The sequence below is a fragment of the Perca fluviatilis genome, chromosome 19 (assembly GCF_010015445.1).
Source record: "Perca fluviatilis chromosome 19, GENO_Pfluv_1.0, whole genome shotgun sequence".
Classification (NCBI taxonomy): Eukaryota; Metazoa; Chordata; class Actinopteri; order Perciformes; family Percidae; genus Perca; species Perca fluviatilis.
This window is the reverse complement of record NC_053130.1, coordinates 21,230,564-21,247,386: the sequence shown is the minus strand read 5'-3', so window position 1 is coordinate 21,247,386 and position 16,823 is coordinate 21,230,564. Positions and strand designations below refer to the sequence as shown.

The window sequence follows — 16,823 nt, the reverse complement described above, 5'->3', positions numbered from 1 at the left end:
CAAAATCACTGATACTTTTTTTTTTTTTTTTTCATTATGTAATTATCTGAGCAATACTGCAAGTCATTTACGACGTTACAACCAATTACTTCCAGCGTTGCTACTGAGACAAACAGCTTGAATTTATGTTGTATAATGTTTAGCTGAAAATAGTTTTCTTTATTAGTGGAGCAAAACATTATTTGACCTGGAATGTGTTTTCTTCTGTCATGATCATGTTGCTTTAAAGGTACCTAATGTGCTGTTTGATTTTCAAACATTGTAATAGCTTGCCTTTCGTCATGCTTCAAATATACTGAACTGCACTACTGTGCTGCATTCAATGAACCCTTTTTTTCTGTGCAACCCTGTACAAAGCAAGTGTTCCCTTGTCATTAGTTTTTTATATATATATTTTTTTCTTTTCACTATTAAAACAAAACCACTACATACAAATTCACTCGAACATGACAAAATTAATTTATAAATGCCAGCATGGACACTGTTTGACTGTGGATTGGGTAGACACTCAAGCTAGCTACTCCACAGCTAAAAAGAAAATATTTAAAGGGTGTGTGACAGCTCCAGCAACAACATGCAAAACAAATGAGTGACAAATCCTTGGAAAATGTTTTTGACATGGGCCATATTTCTTTGGGGCAGGCCTTGTGTGTTTTCCTCAGTATAAAATTGTGAAGTTAATGTTCTGGTACATCAGTTTCAAATATTACGTCAAAAATAGTGAAGTGTACAAATTTGCACATAGCATACTGTACCTACCAACTTTGGAGGGGGGACCCGGACCCCCCAAGGGTTTGCAAGTTCAAGCTGCAAACATGTTTCTGTCCAGCATATTTATCAATATGTACAGTTTCAAATAGAGATTAGATCAGTAAAGTCAACCAAAGTATATGCAAGCTTATCTCTGAAAGTTGATGGAAAGGACGAAACAAAATGTCAAAGATGGTGCTGAGAAGTGTTTTTAGCTAAATGGGGAAACACTATGAAAAAGATGGTTAGCATATGTATCAATTGAGCACACTTTATTTTATTAAAATGTATTTTCGTGAAAATCCATGCCATTTTGAACAGCACTAATATTTCTGGAAGACACTGCTTGAACTGAGTGTCTGTGGCTAATCTGGCTTGTCTGCTGTCTTCAAGTCTCCCAGTCCAAATGTCCCCTGAGTTCAACAACCCAATAGATGGCACTAAAACTCATCTCTGATGAGCTGAAACAAAGACTTCCATTATTAATTATTTGTTCCCCATTACTGCTTCATCCATCTGCTTCACATAACGCATCACATGTCTTTAATTTGAGGTCTCTTGGTCCTGACTAATGAAATTCTCAAATTGTAAACTAACCTAGATCAAACCTGATCAGTGCCTGCTATGTACAAGAAATGCTACATTTTGAGGAGCAGATGCTGCCTTTACGTTCATAATAGAATTCTCAGTATTAATCATCATGTTGCTCCCTTGTTTAGAAAGCAATCCTTCATCTTAATATGATATGCATAGAAGCTAAGTGAGTGAGGGTTTCTCTTGGGCATGTTGAAGTGTGAAGCCAGAGTATGTGACCTGTACATGTCAGCATTGGCATGGCAACAGCCGCAGCGACTCAGCAGCAGACACACATCCTTCCTGAAAGCCCGTGTGAAGAGGGTGTACAAGAAAGGGTTGCAGAGGGAGTTGATGGGATAAAAAAGGATAAGCAGAATCTTTGAGTGAGACACGGTTATGAGGGGCATACACAGGGCTGCGGAGATGGCGAAGAAGGAGATTGGGGCCATGCATACAAAGTCGGTGAAAATGAGCACAGCCATGCGCTTGGCAATCTTGGTGTCTCCATGACGAGTAGAGTGCTCTGGGTTGCGAACACTCAGATATATGCATATGTAACAGTAGCAGACCACCAGGAAAGCGACAACATTGAGAATGAGCACAGCCATCACATAAACCTGAGAGGCCAGATTGTCGATGTCCATGGGCAGACAGATGCTCACTTTGCTGTAACTGCTGACCCCCACAAGAGGGAGCAGGGCAACCAGCAGAGAGAAGACCCAGCCTGCCCCCATTATGGCTGCCACATGGCGCATCCGCAGCCTCTTGTTGACACGCATGGCATTGGTGATGGTGTGCCAGCGTTCAATGCTAATCACAGTCAGTGTATATACTGATAGCTCGCTGGCAAACACAGTCAGAAACCCTGCTATGCCACATCCGGGCCCTGTCTGCCAGTCTGTGGCGTGGTTGTAGTACTGGTGGCGGGAGAGGTAGTCCATGAAGGCAATAAGCATCAGGTAGAGCCCCATGCAGAGGTCAGCGAAGGCCAGATTACACATGAGGAATCTGGAGATGGTTAGCTTGTGGTGGCTAATCAGCAGCATAGCCAGAACAGCCAGGTTACCAGTCACAGCAAACACTGTAATTATCCAGGTGAGACAGCGCAGGAAGGAATACCCCAGCAGGTCCTCACAAGGGTTAAAATCATCTGGTGTTGGCGTGCACTTGACGAAGAGGCTGTTAAGACAAAGAAATTCCAGGTCTGGGTACTGAAAGTCGATGTCATCGATAGGATTCACGCCATCTGGAATGGGCTCTCTGAAGAATACACAGATGTTAAGTTTACAATAAACATAGAGCAATTGATCAAGGAAAATGATCTGTGTAAGATACAGTATGAAATTATAGGGAGGAGAGGAGTGAGAATAGAGGGAGGTTTACTGTATGTATTTTATGTTTTTTTGGGAGAGCAGGGGAGTGTCGTTTTACTTTGGATAAATCCCAGAGTTAATTGTATAAAAAAAGATCAAATATGGCTGGAATATTTGATGAACAGGATGTATCATTTTATTATTTCTTCCATGATTTTGCCAATTGTAAATATGGGTGCTATGTGAAAATTATTATTCCATTAAGTGTAAATAAAGAGTAGACCATCTCAAATTCTTGAATTCAAGGGGAGGGTCCAGAGAAAATATTACTGTTGGGGAGGGTATTTTTAAAATAATTTTTGTACAGTCCCTAAGTGGGCAGTGAAGTAACTTACATTTCAGTTTCGGTGAAATCACAAAACTTTGATAAGTTCTTTAAGGCACTTTCCCTTTAAATGAAAAAAAGCAGGGAAAAGGTTAGACCACGCAAAATATCAATAAACTCAACTGCTAATTACCAAACGCCTGAGGATTTGTATTCATTGAACAGAGCCTTTGTTCTTTATGCAGATGTGAATGGATTTGTGACATCTCTGGGAGCGGTTGTCGGTTACCTTTGTTTCCGACGCCATGTGTGGAAGGCACAGCAGTGGCTGGAGTATGTGAGTTCGGCCTCCAGCAGCTCCGCCAGGCTCTCCAGTGGAGGGAGGGTCTTCAGAGCAAATGCAGAGCTGGCTTTCAGAAATCTCACCTGCCTCAATCCTTTCGGGGGGAGAGAACTCACAGCTGTGGAGGAAACATCCCTGAATCACACACACAGAGAACATAGACATATAGTTCAGTGAAGATTAGTCAAATGTCTACAAAGAAAATACAGTGTTTTGATAAGGCATTGGACTAACTACGAGCAACGAGAACAGATTTGGTCTGTTTTGTCTGGGATTTCACATGTATTTTATACTCCGTGGTCCCACAAAAAAGGCCATGATCTGGTGTTTTGTTAATTTTTTTAAGTAATTTTGCCTGCGGTTTCAGGCAAATCTGCTGAATCTCATACATGAGCTCATTGAGTTCGAGGGACTGCGGAAGTCAAGCCCTAATTTACAGTTTTCATATTCATCAAGCCATCAAGGTCTTTCTGAAGAGATGCTCATTTACAACATAAATGCTTCTTCAAAGAACAGAGGCTGCAATTACTGACACTTACGTAGGACTGAATACATTTCATCCGAAGCAAAATAACATTCAGGATCTACTCGAAGATCATGGCTGTAATTCATAACCAAGATAAGAGAAAATTTCATATTTATAACAAGGGCTTGCAGTCAGAGACCTTGCAAGCTGTATGCTCAGCAGACTGGGCTATTTGCTCTCTAATCAGTATTCAGCAGTCCTTCTTGGTTTGTTGGTTGTTTACACAGACAGGCTGTCACCCCAGCCGAATGTTTAGACAATAAAATGATAAACATTGTTATGAATATTAATCTTGCTTCACTGGCCCAGTTCAAATATGGTCGACTTAATGCTGTTGATTAAAATAACAAAAGAGGTAGCGAATGTGTGATTGTCTTCTCTCGTTTTTAACTTTGTTACAATCATAAATGTCCTGCTTTTTTATTTCATCTTCTTATTTATAACTTTGTAGGGACTGGTACATTTTCGACAGTGGTGGAAAGTACACTGCAATTCTCAGGTACGAGTATTTCTTTTTCATACTTCTCTTACATGGCTACATTTCACAGAGAAATTGTACTTTTTCCTCCACTATATTTATTTGACAGATACTTTGAAGGTGAAGATTTTATATTAAATCATATATTCAGTTGATAAAATATGATGTATTTTATAGATGAAACTGCCTATTCTGCATAAGACGTACTCTTACACTCAACAAGTTGAAGGCAAATCAATTAAATCTACTAACCCGTGAGATAACACAAATGTCACTTGAGCTGCTGAATGCTCCAAAATGTTAATTAGCTGTCTGTCACTTGTCTTTTAGAGCTTTTTGGCCGAAAACAGCTGTCTGCTGTGCTGAAAAAGACAGTGGTGAGAGTGAACTAAAACAGTAAAGTTGTGAGAAATAAAACCAAAACAATGAGCTGAAAGATGCAGCTATACTTCTTCCACCACTGATTTTTAAACTGTCATTAAAATGTCATGACATTTTCTTTAGTTTTATTGGTTTTTATTAACTTGAAGTATTGTCACTTACAGAGAAATTGGACCTGTGGCTCCTTCAAAAGCGTCTTCTTGAATGTCACTGAGATATCTGTTGTCTCTCAAAATCCTACAAAAACGTAAAAAAAAAACTGTAACACAAGTGACCTCCAGTCCAAACAGTAGTTTAAAAGTTAACATGCAATATGAAAGAAAATGTAAGATGACACATTAATGGCCAACAATGCCCCTGAAACCATTTTTCATCTACTTTTTGTTTCTTTAGCTTGACACTGAGGACGATGAGCAATATTTTTAGACTGCAGGGTGTCTGCACATATCTCGTCCCCATCAACATTCAGCAGTACGGGGCAGAGCAAGAAAACAACGGGGCATCCAATCTTTGTTTAGTCTTACATAACGTTTGTTTACTGGTACACTCTTTTTTTTATGATAAGAAAAAGAAAAGCCTTAAACCTTAACAGTATACTTAACAGTAGCATACTGTATCGGCATGCTATTATTATTATCATGTTGTTGTTGTTAGTTTAGTATGATAGAATAATCTTGATTATCAAAATGCTTACAGTGTGTTGAGCTTGGTTCCATTAAATGCGTGAGCTTTTATTTTCTTGAAGCCATTTCTAACCAGGTTCCTGTCAAGGACACAATGTTATAAATTTGCTGTCAAAAGCATCTATCACCAAGGTCCAAAAAATTTAGATCTAATTACATAAGCATATTGAGACACATCAAAACACATTCTTAACAAATGGTGACAAATGTTTGCCCTTAGCTTCGATAATGTGTTAACAAAAGGTAACTGGCTCCTGTACTCACATGTCAACATACTCCTCTGTGATACCCTGGAAAGAATTGGCAGGAATGATGTCAACCCTCACGTTGTCTGCCATTTCTCTGTACATGGAGGAGATAACCTTCACCCAGGCTGTTTGGCTTAATTTTCAGTTAGATATAAATATGCACTTTCATAAAAAAAGAGCAGTTTGATGACCTGTGAACCAGTTGGAGATTTTTGCGGCAGGGCTGATGGCATCGTGACATTGATAGGTAAAACCGGGCTCAGAATAAACAACTTGGGCTCCAACTGGAGTTACAACACGAAGACACTAATCCAGTTTGGAAACACTATTTTTTAATGGGATTACTTACAGAATAATATATGGCGCCAGGGAAGAGATAGTTGTAAAGTCTGGGAAGTGTATCAGCCCTGTGTTAGAGATGCTTCTGTGAAGAAGAGCAGCAGAGATAGATCATGTGCAGTTAAGAACAAATCTTCAATCTTATATATATATTTTTTTTTATTATTTTCTAATTTCCTCTGTTATTCTCCTTAAGCTAACTACAACAACTAACTGTGTAAACACATTAACACACACACATGGCAGTTTTGTTTGTTTTTTAACGTTTTTGCTGCTCTGTTAATGTTTTGTCTTCCGTCTTGCAATACAAAAAAAATAACAACAAATCTTCATAGAGCATGCAAAATGTCACAGGGTTGCAGATGTCTCGGTTGGTAAGGTACATTTCCAGTTCAGGTTAAATGTGATTTATCACATCATGTCACTGTTTTCATGTGACCTCATGTTTCATCACATTTAACTTGCAGAAATTAATGCTAGATAAATCAAAATATCTCCAGATTGATGATAAGGTGGATCCTACAATTCCCACATTGCAACTCAACAGCTTTTCAACAGCATCTCCCATTATTATAAAATATTTAAATATTTGAAAGTCAAACTCAAGATGACATCATTGACTGGGGTGCCCCTTTAAAACCCCTTAACATCCACTTTCCCCCATTGTATTTCCCTGTTTATACACTATCTCATTCCACACTGTCTGACATGTCATACTTATTCTGTATTGGCTTTTTCCAACTCTTAATTTCTACGTATTTGATGCTTATCTTTATACGGACAAGAACAAAACATGGACCAATGAACATACCACAGCATTAATAGCCTAAGATGGTTTAAAATGCCCATTAGGCCTTTATACACTAAATTTAAAATAAAGTCATGTGAGTTTGTACAAAACATGGCTGCAGAGCAGGGGATTATAATGACTTACTCACCTGCTGGTCAGTGGGGTTTGAATAAGTGAATAATGATAATATAAAGCATGACTTACAAATATCCCAGCTTGGGCAGGTCAGTGAAGGCCCCTTTTTCAATAACCCTTAGACTGTTGATATTTTGCACTGAACTGCGGAAATAAAAATGACGAAAAGCATCAGTAATTACAATATAGCTGTCAGTGGGCTGTCAACAAACAAACACAAAAAAAGCCTGTTCATCTGCTGCTCTGAAAGTCAAGGATTAAACATGGCGCTTTGTAATTTTGAGAGTAATCCTGTGAAACTTAAATGCAATGGAAAACACATACCAGCTGTTCAAATGAATAATTGCTTTCATCATGCAGCTTGAATTTGACGTTTTGCGGAACATAAAGTGCCACTTACATTTCAGCCAGGTTGTGGAGGGAGAGGAAGGCATGTCTCTTTATTCGTGTGATGCAGTTGCTCTGGGAGATCTCTCTGAGGCACAGGCATGGATTCACATCAATCAACAGATTAACAAGAGCCTGTTTAGCCAAACAAATATCAAGAGCAACCCAAGACTTTCTTTCCTTACTCACTTTTTAATGCATTTCTTTTAGAAATAGGACAGAGATGATTGATATTGGGATACAAGCCATGAGGGAAATATTAAAATACCACCACCAACAATTCACACTTCTAGGGCGACTGCACGCACGCTTCACCTCATGTTTGGAAAAGCTCCAAATGTATCAGGGATGCATCTGGGCCAGGAAGACTAAGTGAAGATGTTTCAAAAGGAGGACTAAACAAAGACATTCAGAGACAAACAAAGTCAACAAGACTTCTTGATTCGTCCTTGAACGCTGTGTTTTCTGATGGAGGCATGGCTGACTTCCCTCCCCGAGCCACTCTACATCTTATTTTTGTAATCATTGTGTTTTAGACTCCCACTTTACTGTAATCACCCAACACTTTTTTTTAGGTCACATCACTCTGCTTCCATCTCAAACACATTTATTTTATGCCCTCCTCTGATTGCATTAAGTATAGTGTCACAATTACCACTCACAGCTCATTAAAAGCTTCTTCACATCTACATAAAGTGATTTCTAGTTTGCGTCACCAGTGACAAACCACACAACCTCGTGTCATTCTACCTTGACACAGGTGTTACTGGCTAATGGGCTGAAAAGACAAAGGGTCACAGCTTTAGGACTGTAACCTCATTTTTGAATGTGTTTTATCGCTTTAAGCTAGAGACAAGTTTTGAACATAATGAACACATTATGGAAGTACTGTAAGTATCTGAGACTGATAAGACTTGTCCCTGAGGAGCGGAGCAAAGTCAAACACTCGACACAAACGGCCTCAAAATGATTTCACCACAGGCAAACACACGTTATCTACTCATCAAACTGTTAGTAATATGTTAATTAAATGGTGAAACCCATTCAGGATAATGTGGTGGCTTCAGGACTCTGTATTTAGTATCTGTAAACATGATACAGATTAGACCTAATTAATCAGCAAAGAAGTTAGGATTTGACTTTGATTAGAGCATTATATTGCAAATGGATTTTGCTGAAAATTGTACCAAACACTACATATTGCAGTGTTGTGTGCCTTCTTATTCAATGAAAAGGTCCAACATTTGAATTTCAATTCAGATGGTTATGAAAAGATTAAACTTTGAAGCCTATCTAGCTGTTGCGTGGCAACAATCACATCTAGTTTATTTTAGTTGAAATTATTACTTTATTTGACAGTGACAATGCATAGTAATAACTTTTCTGAAAATATGCCAGAGTTAGCCAACCAAGTTAGCCTAAATTTCATCTGTATAGTTCCTGGGCATTTTACCTTGAGTGGTTAAGGTTAGGATAGCCAATTGGTCAGGGGATAGGACCTGTACAAATGGGGTTACGTTACCTTGCGTAAGCATGGACGCCTGGCCAATAAATGCTATTGAAGGGCGGGTCTTGGCGTGGCCATAGTGGGATTCATAATATCGCTTCCTGGGCAGGCAATAGTTAAAAGCACAGATGTAAAATAAAACGAATAAAAGCTTTGAATATACGTTAGCCCAGTTGGTATAACGGGCGCACATATGCAGAGGTTTATTCCTCGACGCAGAAGGTCCAGGGCTTGAGTCCGACCTGTGACGGTTTTCCTGCATGTCTTCCCCCCTCTCTCTCCCCTTTAATATCTCAGCTTTCCTCTCTAATAAAGGCAGAAATGCCCCCCAAAATGTTTACCTCTTCCTCTGTCGCTGTTACTGTACATCTGGTAAATATCTGATGTAATAGTTACCGTCACCACATTTAAGAGTAAACTTAAAACTCTCCTCTTCGATAAAGCTTATAGGTAGGGAGTAAGGATAGCAGCATTCAGCCAGACCGGCTGAATGCGTGTCTGCAGACGCAGAATGTGTGTCTGCAGACACGGCACCCCTTCTCTTCTCTGCTTCTTTTCATAGTCGTCAGATTCATCTACCATATAATCAATGATATAATCAAAGTAGAGGGAGGCAGGCCAATACAGCCTGATCTGGCGGGGGAGAGTTCTAGCCCAACCAGGCTCCTCTCTTTACCCTGTCTCTCTTAATTATGCTGTTATAGTTTTAGACTGCCGGGGGACTTCCTTTGACACATTGAGCTTCTCTCTCCTCTCTCTTTCCATCTGTGTGCATCCATGTCCCAGAAATGCTTGTTACTAACCTAGCTCTGGGGAGCTTATTCCCTGGAGTCCTTTGTTTTTTTTTCGCTCAGCATGTTTCCTTGGATTAGGGTGGCACCTAAATCATGGTTGCAGTTGTTGCCATGGTCCTGCTGTGCGCCCTGCTATGCCCTGTTACACCCTGCTATGTCCTGTAATACCCTGCAGTGCCCTGCTATGCCATGAACTAAGTAAGTAAGTAAGTAAGTAAGTAAAACTACTACAACTACTATTTCTAGTCACTGCTCCATTATCTTTATTGTGACTATTATTGCCACTGTTCATCACTCCCCCAACCGGCACCGTCAGAAACCGCCTACCAAGAGCCTGGGTCTGTCCGAGGTTTCTCCATTGAGGAAATTTTTCTCACCACTGAGATTTCTTCCTAAAAGGGAGTTTTTCCTCGCCACTGTCGCACTAAATGCTTGCTCTTGGGGGAATTACGGGAATTGTTGGGTCTTTGTAAATTATAGCGTGTGGTCTAGACCTACTCTAACTGTAAAGTGTCTTGAGATAACTGTTGTTATGATTTGATACTATAAATAAAATTGAATTGAATAGTTGAGTCTTTATTATACATACATTTAATTTCCAAGCCTGATTTCCAAAAATTATGTAGTTTTCATTATCACAGCTAGAGAGATATTATGTGTCTAACAATTTAACACAATATTTGAGTCCTTTTAAAGGACATGAAATAAAAACAATGAAAACACTCTTAATAATAGGGATTTTGAAGAACACTGCAATAGCCCAGTTTATACCAACACATTCTCACTCCAATTGCGTCAAGAAGCGACGCTTGGTCAGGTGCCTTTGGCGTTTGTCATTGATGCGTCATATTTAGACGTCACTTTTTGACGCTATGGGTGGTCGGGATGTAACTGACATGCAGAAATGCAAAAGATTGTGGTTACAAAATGTACATTTTAGTGACACCCGGGACAAGAATGGGACACGAGAGTGAGAACAGGTTGTTTACACATACATGATACATCATACTGTATACTACTTCAATGTTTTAATTAGGGCTGTCAAAATAACGTGTTCATTTCGATAAATTAATCTGAGAAAAAATAACACGTTAAAAAAAAAATAATGCAGATTAATCCATTCCGTATTGACCTTTGACCCGGAGCCGTTGTAGCCACCATTTGACTGTAGAATGAAGGAGGGAGACAAAACAGCCTGATGGAAGTGTTGATAAAAATAAAGTCGTCTGCAATGTCTGCAGCAAGGAATATGCATATCACCAGAGTTTGTCAACTCTAAAGTAGCACGTCAATGCAAAGCATCCAGGAGTTAAGGTTAATCCGGAGGTACGACCTAGCACGTCCCGTGATACAAACTCTAGCAGTCAACGTCATCTTCAAACCACACTGGAGCAAACACTGAAACGCAAACTTAGCAAATCTGTATGTGACCGGATCGCAATGTCCTGCAGACCAGTTTCGGTGATAGAAGACAGGGGGTTAGCAGAGATTTTGCAAATAGCCTAATCAATAATAACATATAACCTGCCATCGCGAAACCCAAAAGGAGATGTATTGGTGGGAGCGGAATATATTGCGCTGAAAGGGGATCACTGAACTTCAGTTAGCAATCACAATTACCTTGGTGTTACGGCACACATCACTGACCGTGAGTGGAAACTCCAGTAATTTGCGTTAGCGGCATTATGCCGATGCCTGCGCCCAGCAGTTTTTGTCTGTGGCAAAGGCATGGGGAGTTCAACAAAAGATCACCATGCTCTGCACAGACAGCGACCGAAACATGATTGCTGCGGCGAGAAAGCTTCCATATGAGCACATGCCTTGTGTTGCTCATATATTACAGAGAAGCATCACTGTTTGCCTCGCAGACAGTGGGTTTTGTGACACATTGGCAAAGTGTCGTAAGATAGTGGGACATTTTAAACACAGCCCTGCCAATACAGATGAGCTCCACCAGCAGCAAAATCAACTTGGGCAACTGACAGAAAGTCTAATTCACGATGTTCCCACAAGATGGAACTTGTCACTTGCCATGATCTCTCATCTCCTGAAGAACCAGGAGGCTATCAAGGCTACACTGAGCAGACAGAAGCACAAGCTGACTATGTTGACTACATCTGAGTGGGACAAACTTCGAGGCTGGAAACCATCCTTGAACCATGCAGGTAAAAGCTTACACACACACACAGACACACAGACACACACACAAACGTCTTTTTTTTTTTTTTGTGAAGAAATTTACTTTATTTTGCAAATTGTTGAAGTAGGCTAGGCTACTACTATGACACTGATATAATAAATGTACTGTGTGCATCTGTGACTGAGCCCCTTGGAGGTGAGACTTACTGTATGTTTCTTGCTCTGTGGTGTTGCCTGCTCTCTGCCACCTGTAGCGCACAATGGAAGTTTCGGAGGAGGACCCAGCCTACATAGGAAAATTCAAGACTGCCTTTAAAAAGGACCTGTCTGAACAGCAAGCAAACATCAACGATGGATAGTTCAACAACGCTTCAAGGACTTGAAGTATCTTCAAAGAGGAGAGAGAGAAGAGGTGTGGACCAGCCTTGAGGTACTGCTGCAAAATAAACCCAGTACGGCTACCCCAGAGTCTGCAGAAGAGCCACTGAAAAAGAGAAGCCTCCTACTCTTTGCTTCAGACACAGACTCAGATGATGATGACAAGGTGGAACCAAGCAGGGCTCTGAACCCCTACAAAGCAGAGCCCAGCATCAGCATGGAGGAATGCCCGCTGCAGTGGTGGACAACTCATGCAGGAGCCCATCAACAGCTGTCCGTCCTGGCTCGCAAATATCTGGCTGCCCCTGCCAGTTCTGTCCCTTGTGAGAGACTTTTTTCATTTGCAGGTAACATAGTCCAAAAAAAGAGGGCAGCCTAGAGTATAATAATAAAAGAGTTTTTGAACTTTAATGTCACTAATGCTGATTATTCATTGATTCATTTCAATTGAAATATTTCAAATACTTTCACAGCAAAAATTATGTATGTGATTAATTTAGATTACATTTATTAATCGTTTGACAGCCCTAATTTTAATACTTTAAAATAGGAAATTGTACCCTTTTCCAGACTTCAGAGGCAGGTGAATGGCAGGTGCCACCCTCAAGGTCATTAACGACATCACAGCAGCCATCGACAAAAAGCATTACTGTGCAGCAGTCTACATCGATCTGTCCAAGGCCTTTGACTCGGTTAATCATCGTATTCTTATTGACAGACTCAACAACCTTGGGTTCTCTCATGACTGCCTCACGTGGTTCAACAACTATTTTTCTGATAGAATCCACTGCGTTAAATCTGAAGCCATCCTGTCTGGACCTGGTCACTATGGGGGTGCCACAAGGTTCGATTCTCGGGCCGTCTCTTTTCTCCATATACTTCAATGATGTGGCTCTTTCTGTCGGGAACTCTCAAACCCACCTCTATGCAGAAGACACCATCCTGTATACATCTGGCCCCTCTTTGGATACTGTGCTATCAAACCTTCAGGAGAGCTTCAATGCCATCCAGCACTCCTTCCGAAACCTCCAATTACTACTAAACCCTGGCAAAACCAAGTTCATGCTTTTCAATCGATCGCTGCCCACCCCTACCAATCCAATTAGTATTACCACGCTCAATGGGTTGAAATTATTCTAATATGAGGACTTATTGTACTTACTTAACGTTTTGGTGTAGGCTTACTGAAAAAGGATCTTATGTCTGTTTTTCTTTCCTCTGTCATTTTATCTGGGCAACAACAACACAAATCGTTAACGTCAGATGTCTAAATATGAGTTATAGTTTCATAGGTTCACAGCGTCATATTATAATTATAAAATGATCTTGCGTCCTCCACATAAATATTAGGTTTTGTCTGGGACAGAGGATATATATTTAACTGATCAGCCACTTATCTTCATATTGAGCAAAACGCAACTGTAGATCTTCAAATTTAACCCTAATATCAGTTCACACACATAACGTTAGGCTTATCACCGTGGTAACATTAGTTGTAGTGGGTGCATTTCTATCCAACAAGCTATTAAACAAGCTAGGTAACGTTACTAGGGCTGCAACGATTCTTCGAATAACTCGAATAATTCGATTACAAAAAATCCTCGAAGCAAAATTCTTTGCCTCGAAGCTTCGTTAAATCAATGTAATTAAGGTTGTACGGCTCACTGTGTTTCCGCACGGAGGATTATTACTAGCACACAAGAGGTTTTACGCGGTTGCACAAGACACCATATTACAAATGAAGGAACGAAAAAGCGAAGCGAGGGTCTAAAAGGGAGAGACAGGCGAGAGAAAACGACAGAAAGTTTGGGATCATTTTAAGCTGCAAACATGCTGCTACATCACCTCTGTAACAAACCTCCAGTGTACTCATCCATTCCACGGAGCCAACCCGACACAAGGTAGCTAACGTCTGCTGCTCTCGTCCACCGCGCTGTTTACACAACTAGCCTGCAGCATGCTATTTTGCTAATAGCGATGTTTTACACAACTAGCCTACAACATGCTACTCTGCTAATAGCGATGTTTTACCAAGCTAAAACGAAAGCTGTCGGTTTGTAGTGTAACTTTTTATTAGTTTGCTTCTAATCTTTGGAAATGTAGCTGCTGCCGGAGACAAACCGGCTCTTTCCCCAGCATGGCACTTAATATGTTGCGCGTGAATGACGCTCATTGCATTCTTTATTCTTTCTCCTCACCATAGATATAGCTATGCTCCTCACTGTGTATTAGCCTTCTGAAAATGTGTCCCCCAGAACAGTGTAGTTGAGTAGCCCTGCTTTAAACCCTCTGGTCAGTGAACAGCTCTTTTGCATATCCAGTGCAAAGAGCCAGAGGCAAGAAGGGGAATTGGGTGAAAAATATTAACATTTGGGCCACCAAAAATGTACTATTGTAATGTATTTCTTTTTAAGGGTCATGGAATTTGGCAATAAAATGTTTTGCTTTTTCTAAAAAAGGAAACCAGTCTTTTGTATATATACAAGCGACGGGTTTCCTTTTTTTTAGTAAACAGCAATAATAAATATTTACTATTGCTGTTTACTAAGTATTTCTTACTAAGTATTTCTTATCCGATTACTCGATTAATCGATGGAATAATCGGTAGAATATTCGATTACTAAAATAATCGATAGCTGCAGCCCTAAACGTAACTATATTTATTATTATATTATACTAACATAGCAAACTTTTTTGTCATGACTAATTCATTAATTACTCAGCATCATATTTATTTGAGAAAAGAAAAACTTCATCTGATGTTTAATGTGAATAAAATAGCCTTGAACCGCCTACTTACTACATTCCTGTCACTAACCGATATGACTGTGAGTCGAGTGCAGATCCTCCTAACGTACAGCAGGCAGTGGACCAAACCACTGTGAGGCAAGGGTGGGGGGACTCAAAATGTTTCTAAACTTAAAAAGCATTTTTGGGGGTTTGTATTGTTTTACTACTTACACAGATATTTTAAGTATACATCATTATGTTATTTACAATACACAGCATTGTTTTAAGATATTTCTAGCAGGGGACAACCCTTACATGGGGGGGGGGGTCCTGACACCCCAACCCCCCTGGGATTTACGCCCTTGCTTACCTAGCTACTGCGCATGTGCGACTCCCAACAAAGATGGAACAGAAGTGAGATGGCTCACTCTGTAGCTAAAACAGAGAGCTCAACACAGGGTGAAAAGAGTAGCTGAAGCAATGTGCAGTATGACAAAAACATGGTGTTTTTTGAAAATTAACCATGTAAACCTATTCTGGTACAACCTCTAAATATAATTATGAACCTGAAGATGAGCATAATATGAGCACTTTAACGTTTCAATAGTCAGCATACTTCTTTTCTTGTATGTTTCATCAAGGCTAAAGTGTCTATCAGCAGTAGTGTCTCCACACGCAGCTTTAATTCCCCTACCTTATTTTAATTCACCCAACAAAAACACAGCCTTGGAAAAAACAAGGGACTTACATTATTGTAATGTTGATCAGGTCCTTGAAGGCATGAGTGGGGACTTCTTTCAAGGGCAGATGACTGAGTCTTCTGTAAGATTCATAAGTAAAGTTGTGAAATCCAATAAGTAAAGAAGCAAATAGAAAATAGAGTTTTCTTTCAAAATGACATTCATGATAAAATAATAGGCTACGTTTAGCCAAATGCCCCATAGGAATATTACAGTGGCTGTAAGGGAAATAAAAATGACTAAAAGTTAGTGAGAAGCCAGACACACAAAGTCCTATAACAAAAGATGAAAAAATAGCATAAGGGCAGTGATGGGCTCTGTATAAAGTGCCACAGACTCTCTTACAGAGGTTTAGACTGGACTATCAACACTGAAGCTGGAGTTAGTTGGGTTACTTACAGTCGAAGCACGGATGTTGCCCTGGCCCGAGAGGCCAGCTGAGTGTCTCTGCTGCACTGAAAGGTGTCGGCGCTGCAGCGGCAGATGGTCGGACAGGTATAAGCCCAGCAGGAGCGCACATGCAGGACACCGGAAAGCGCGACCAGGAGCCAGACCACCCGGGGAGCCATGCGTGACACCGGGCTACTCACTACGGGATTCAAAAAATTAAATCAAGAAAGAAAAACTCTGCTGAATCTCCTCAAAGTTGAAGATAAAAAAAAGAAGTACTCAGCAAAATCTAACATGCCAGACCAAAGGCAAAGGCTAAGCTGTAATGTAATTCCGCGGTCCTTTTCCACCTGCGCACTGAATTTTAGGACCTACGGCTGCCTTCAGGAGCTGTAGTAATTGCGAGACTGTTGCCCGTCTGTAAGATTCAACAAAGTGAAAGTCAGGCGCAATTTACTTTGACAGCTGAGCTGCAGAGATGTGACGTTTAGTGGGTGGAGACCATAAATGATCTGTCAAGTGATGTGGTGAAGTCGTGCTGTCACTCAGTTTTATTTGTTAAAAATATTTTTTTTACATTTACAGTTGAAGTACTGAAAATTATTTATTTTTGTATCTTGTTAGTTTTGATGATGAAACATTGTAGTTATTATTACAGATTGGTTTGAAGGGTCTGCACTGCGTTACCTCTCAACAATAAGGTACGTTTGACATAGATTAATGAAAACTTGATGTTCACTAAAATGGATTACACAATTTCTTTATTTATTCTGCAAATAGATTTTATTAAATACATTACTTATTCATAATCTTCTCTTTATTTTCTCAGTGCTCTGCAAGATATATATATCTATATCTATAGATATATATA

At 40.0% G+C, this 16,823-nt stretch overlaps 1 protein-coding gene across 1 annotated transcript; it reads right to left on the bottom strand.

Moving 5' to 3' along the window:
• Position 1: 1 nt before the first annotated feature.
• On the bottom strand, positions 2 to 16,359 carry lhcgr (luteinizing hormone/choriogonadotropin receptor). Its single transcript, XM_039783750.1, is given in 12 exon segments — positions 2 to 1,572; positions 1,575 to 2,586; positions 3,035 to 3,088; positions 3,254 to 3,442; positions 4,855 to 4,929; positions 5,387 to 5,455; positions 5,640 to 5,717; positions 5,973 to 6,047; positions 6,957 to 7,031; positions 7,288 to 7,362; positions 15,571 to 15,642; positions 15,962 to 16,359. Coding segments are annotated over 12 exon segments (2,010 nt in total). The 5' UTR covers positions 16,132 to 16,359; the 3' UTR covers positions 2 to 1,506.
• Positions 16,360 to 16,823: the final 464 nt, after the last annotated feature.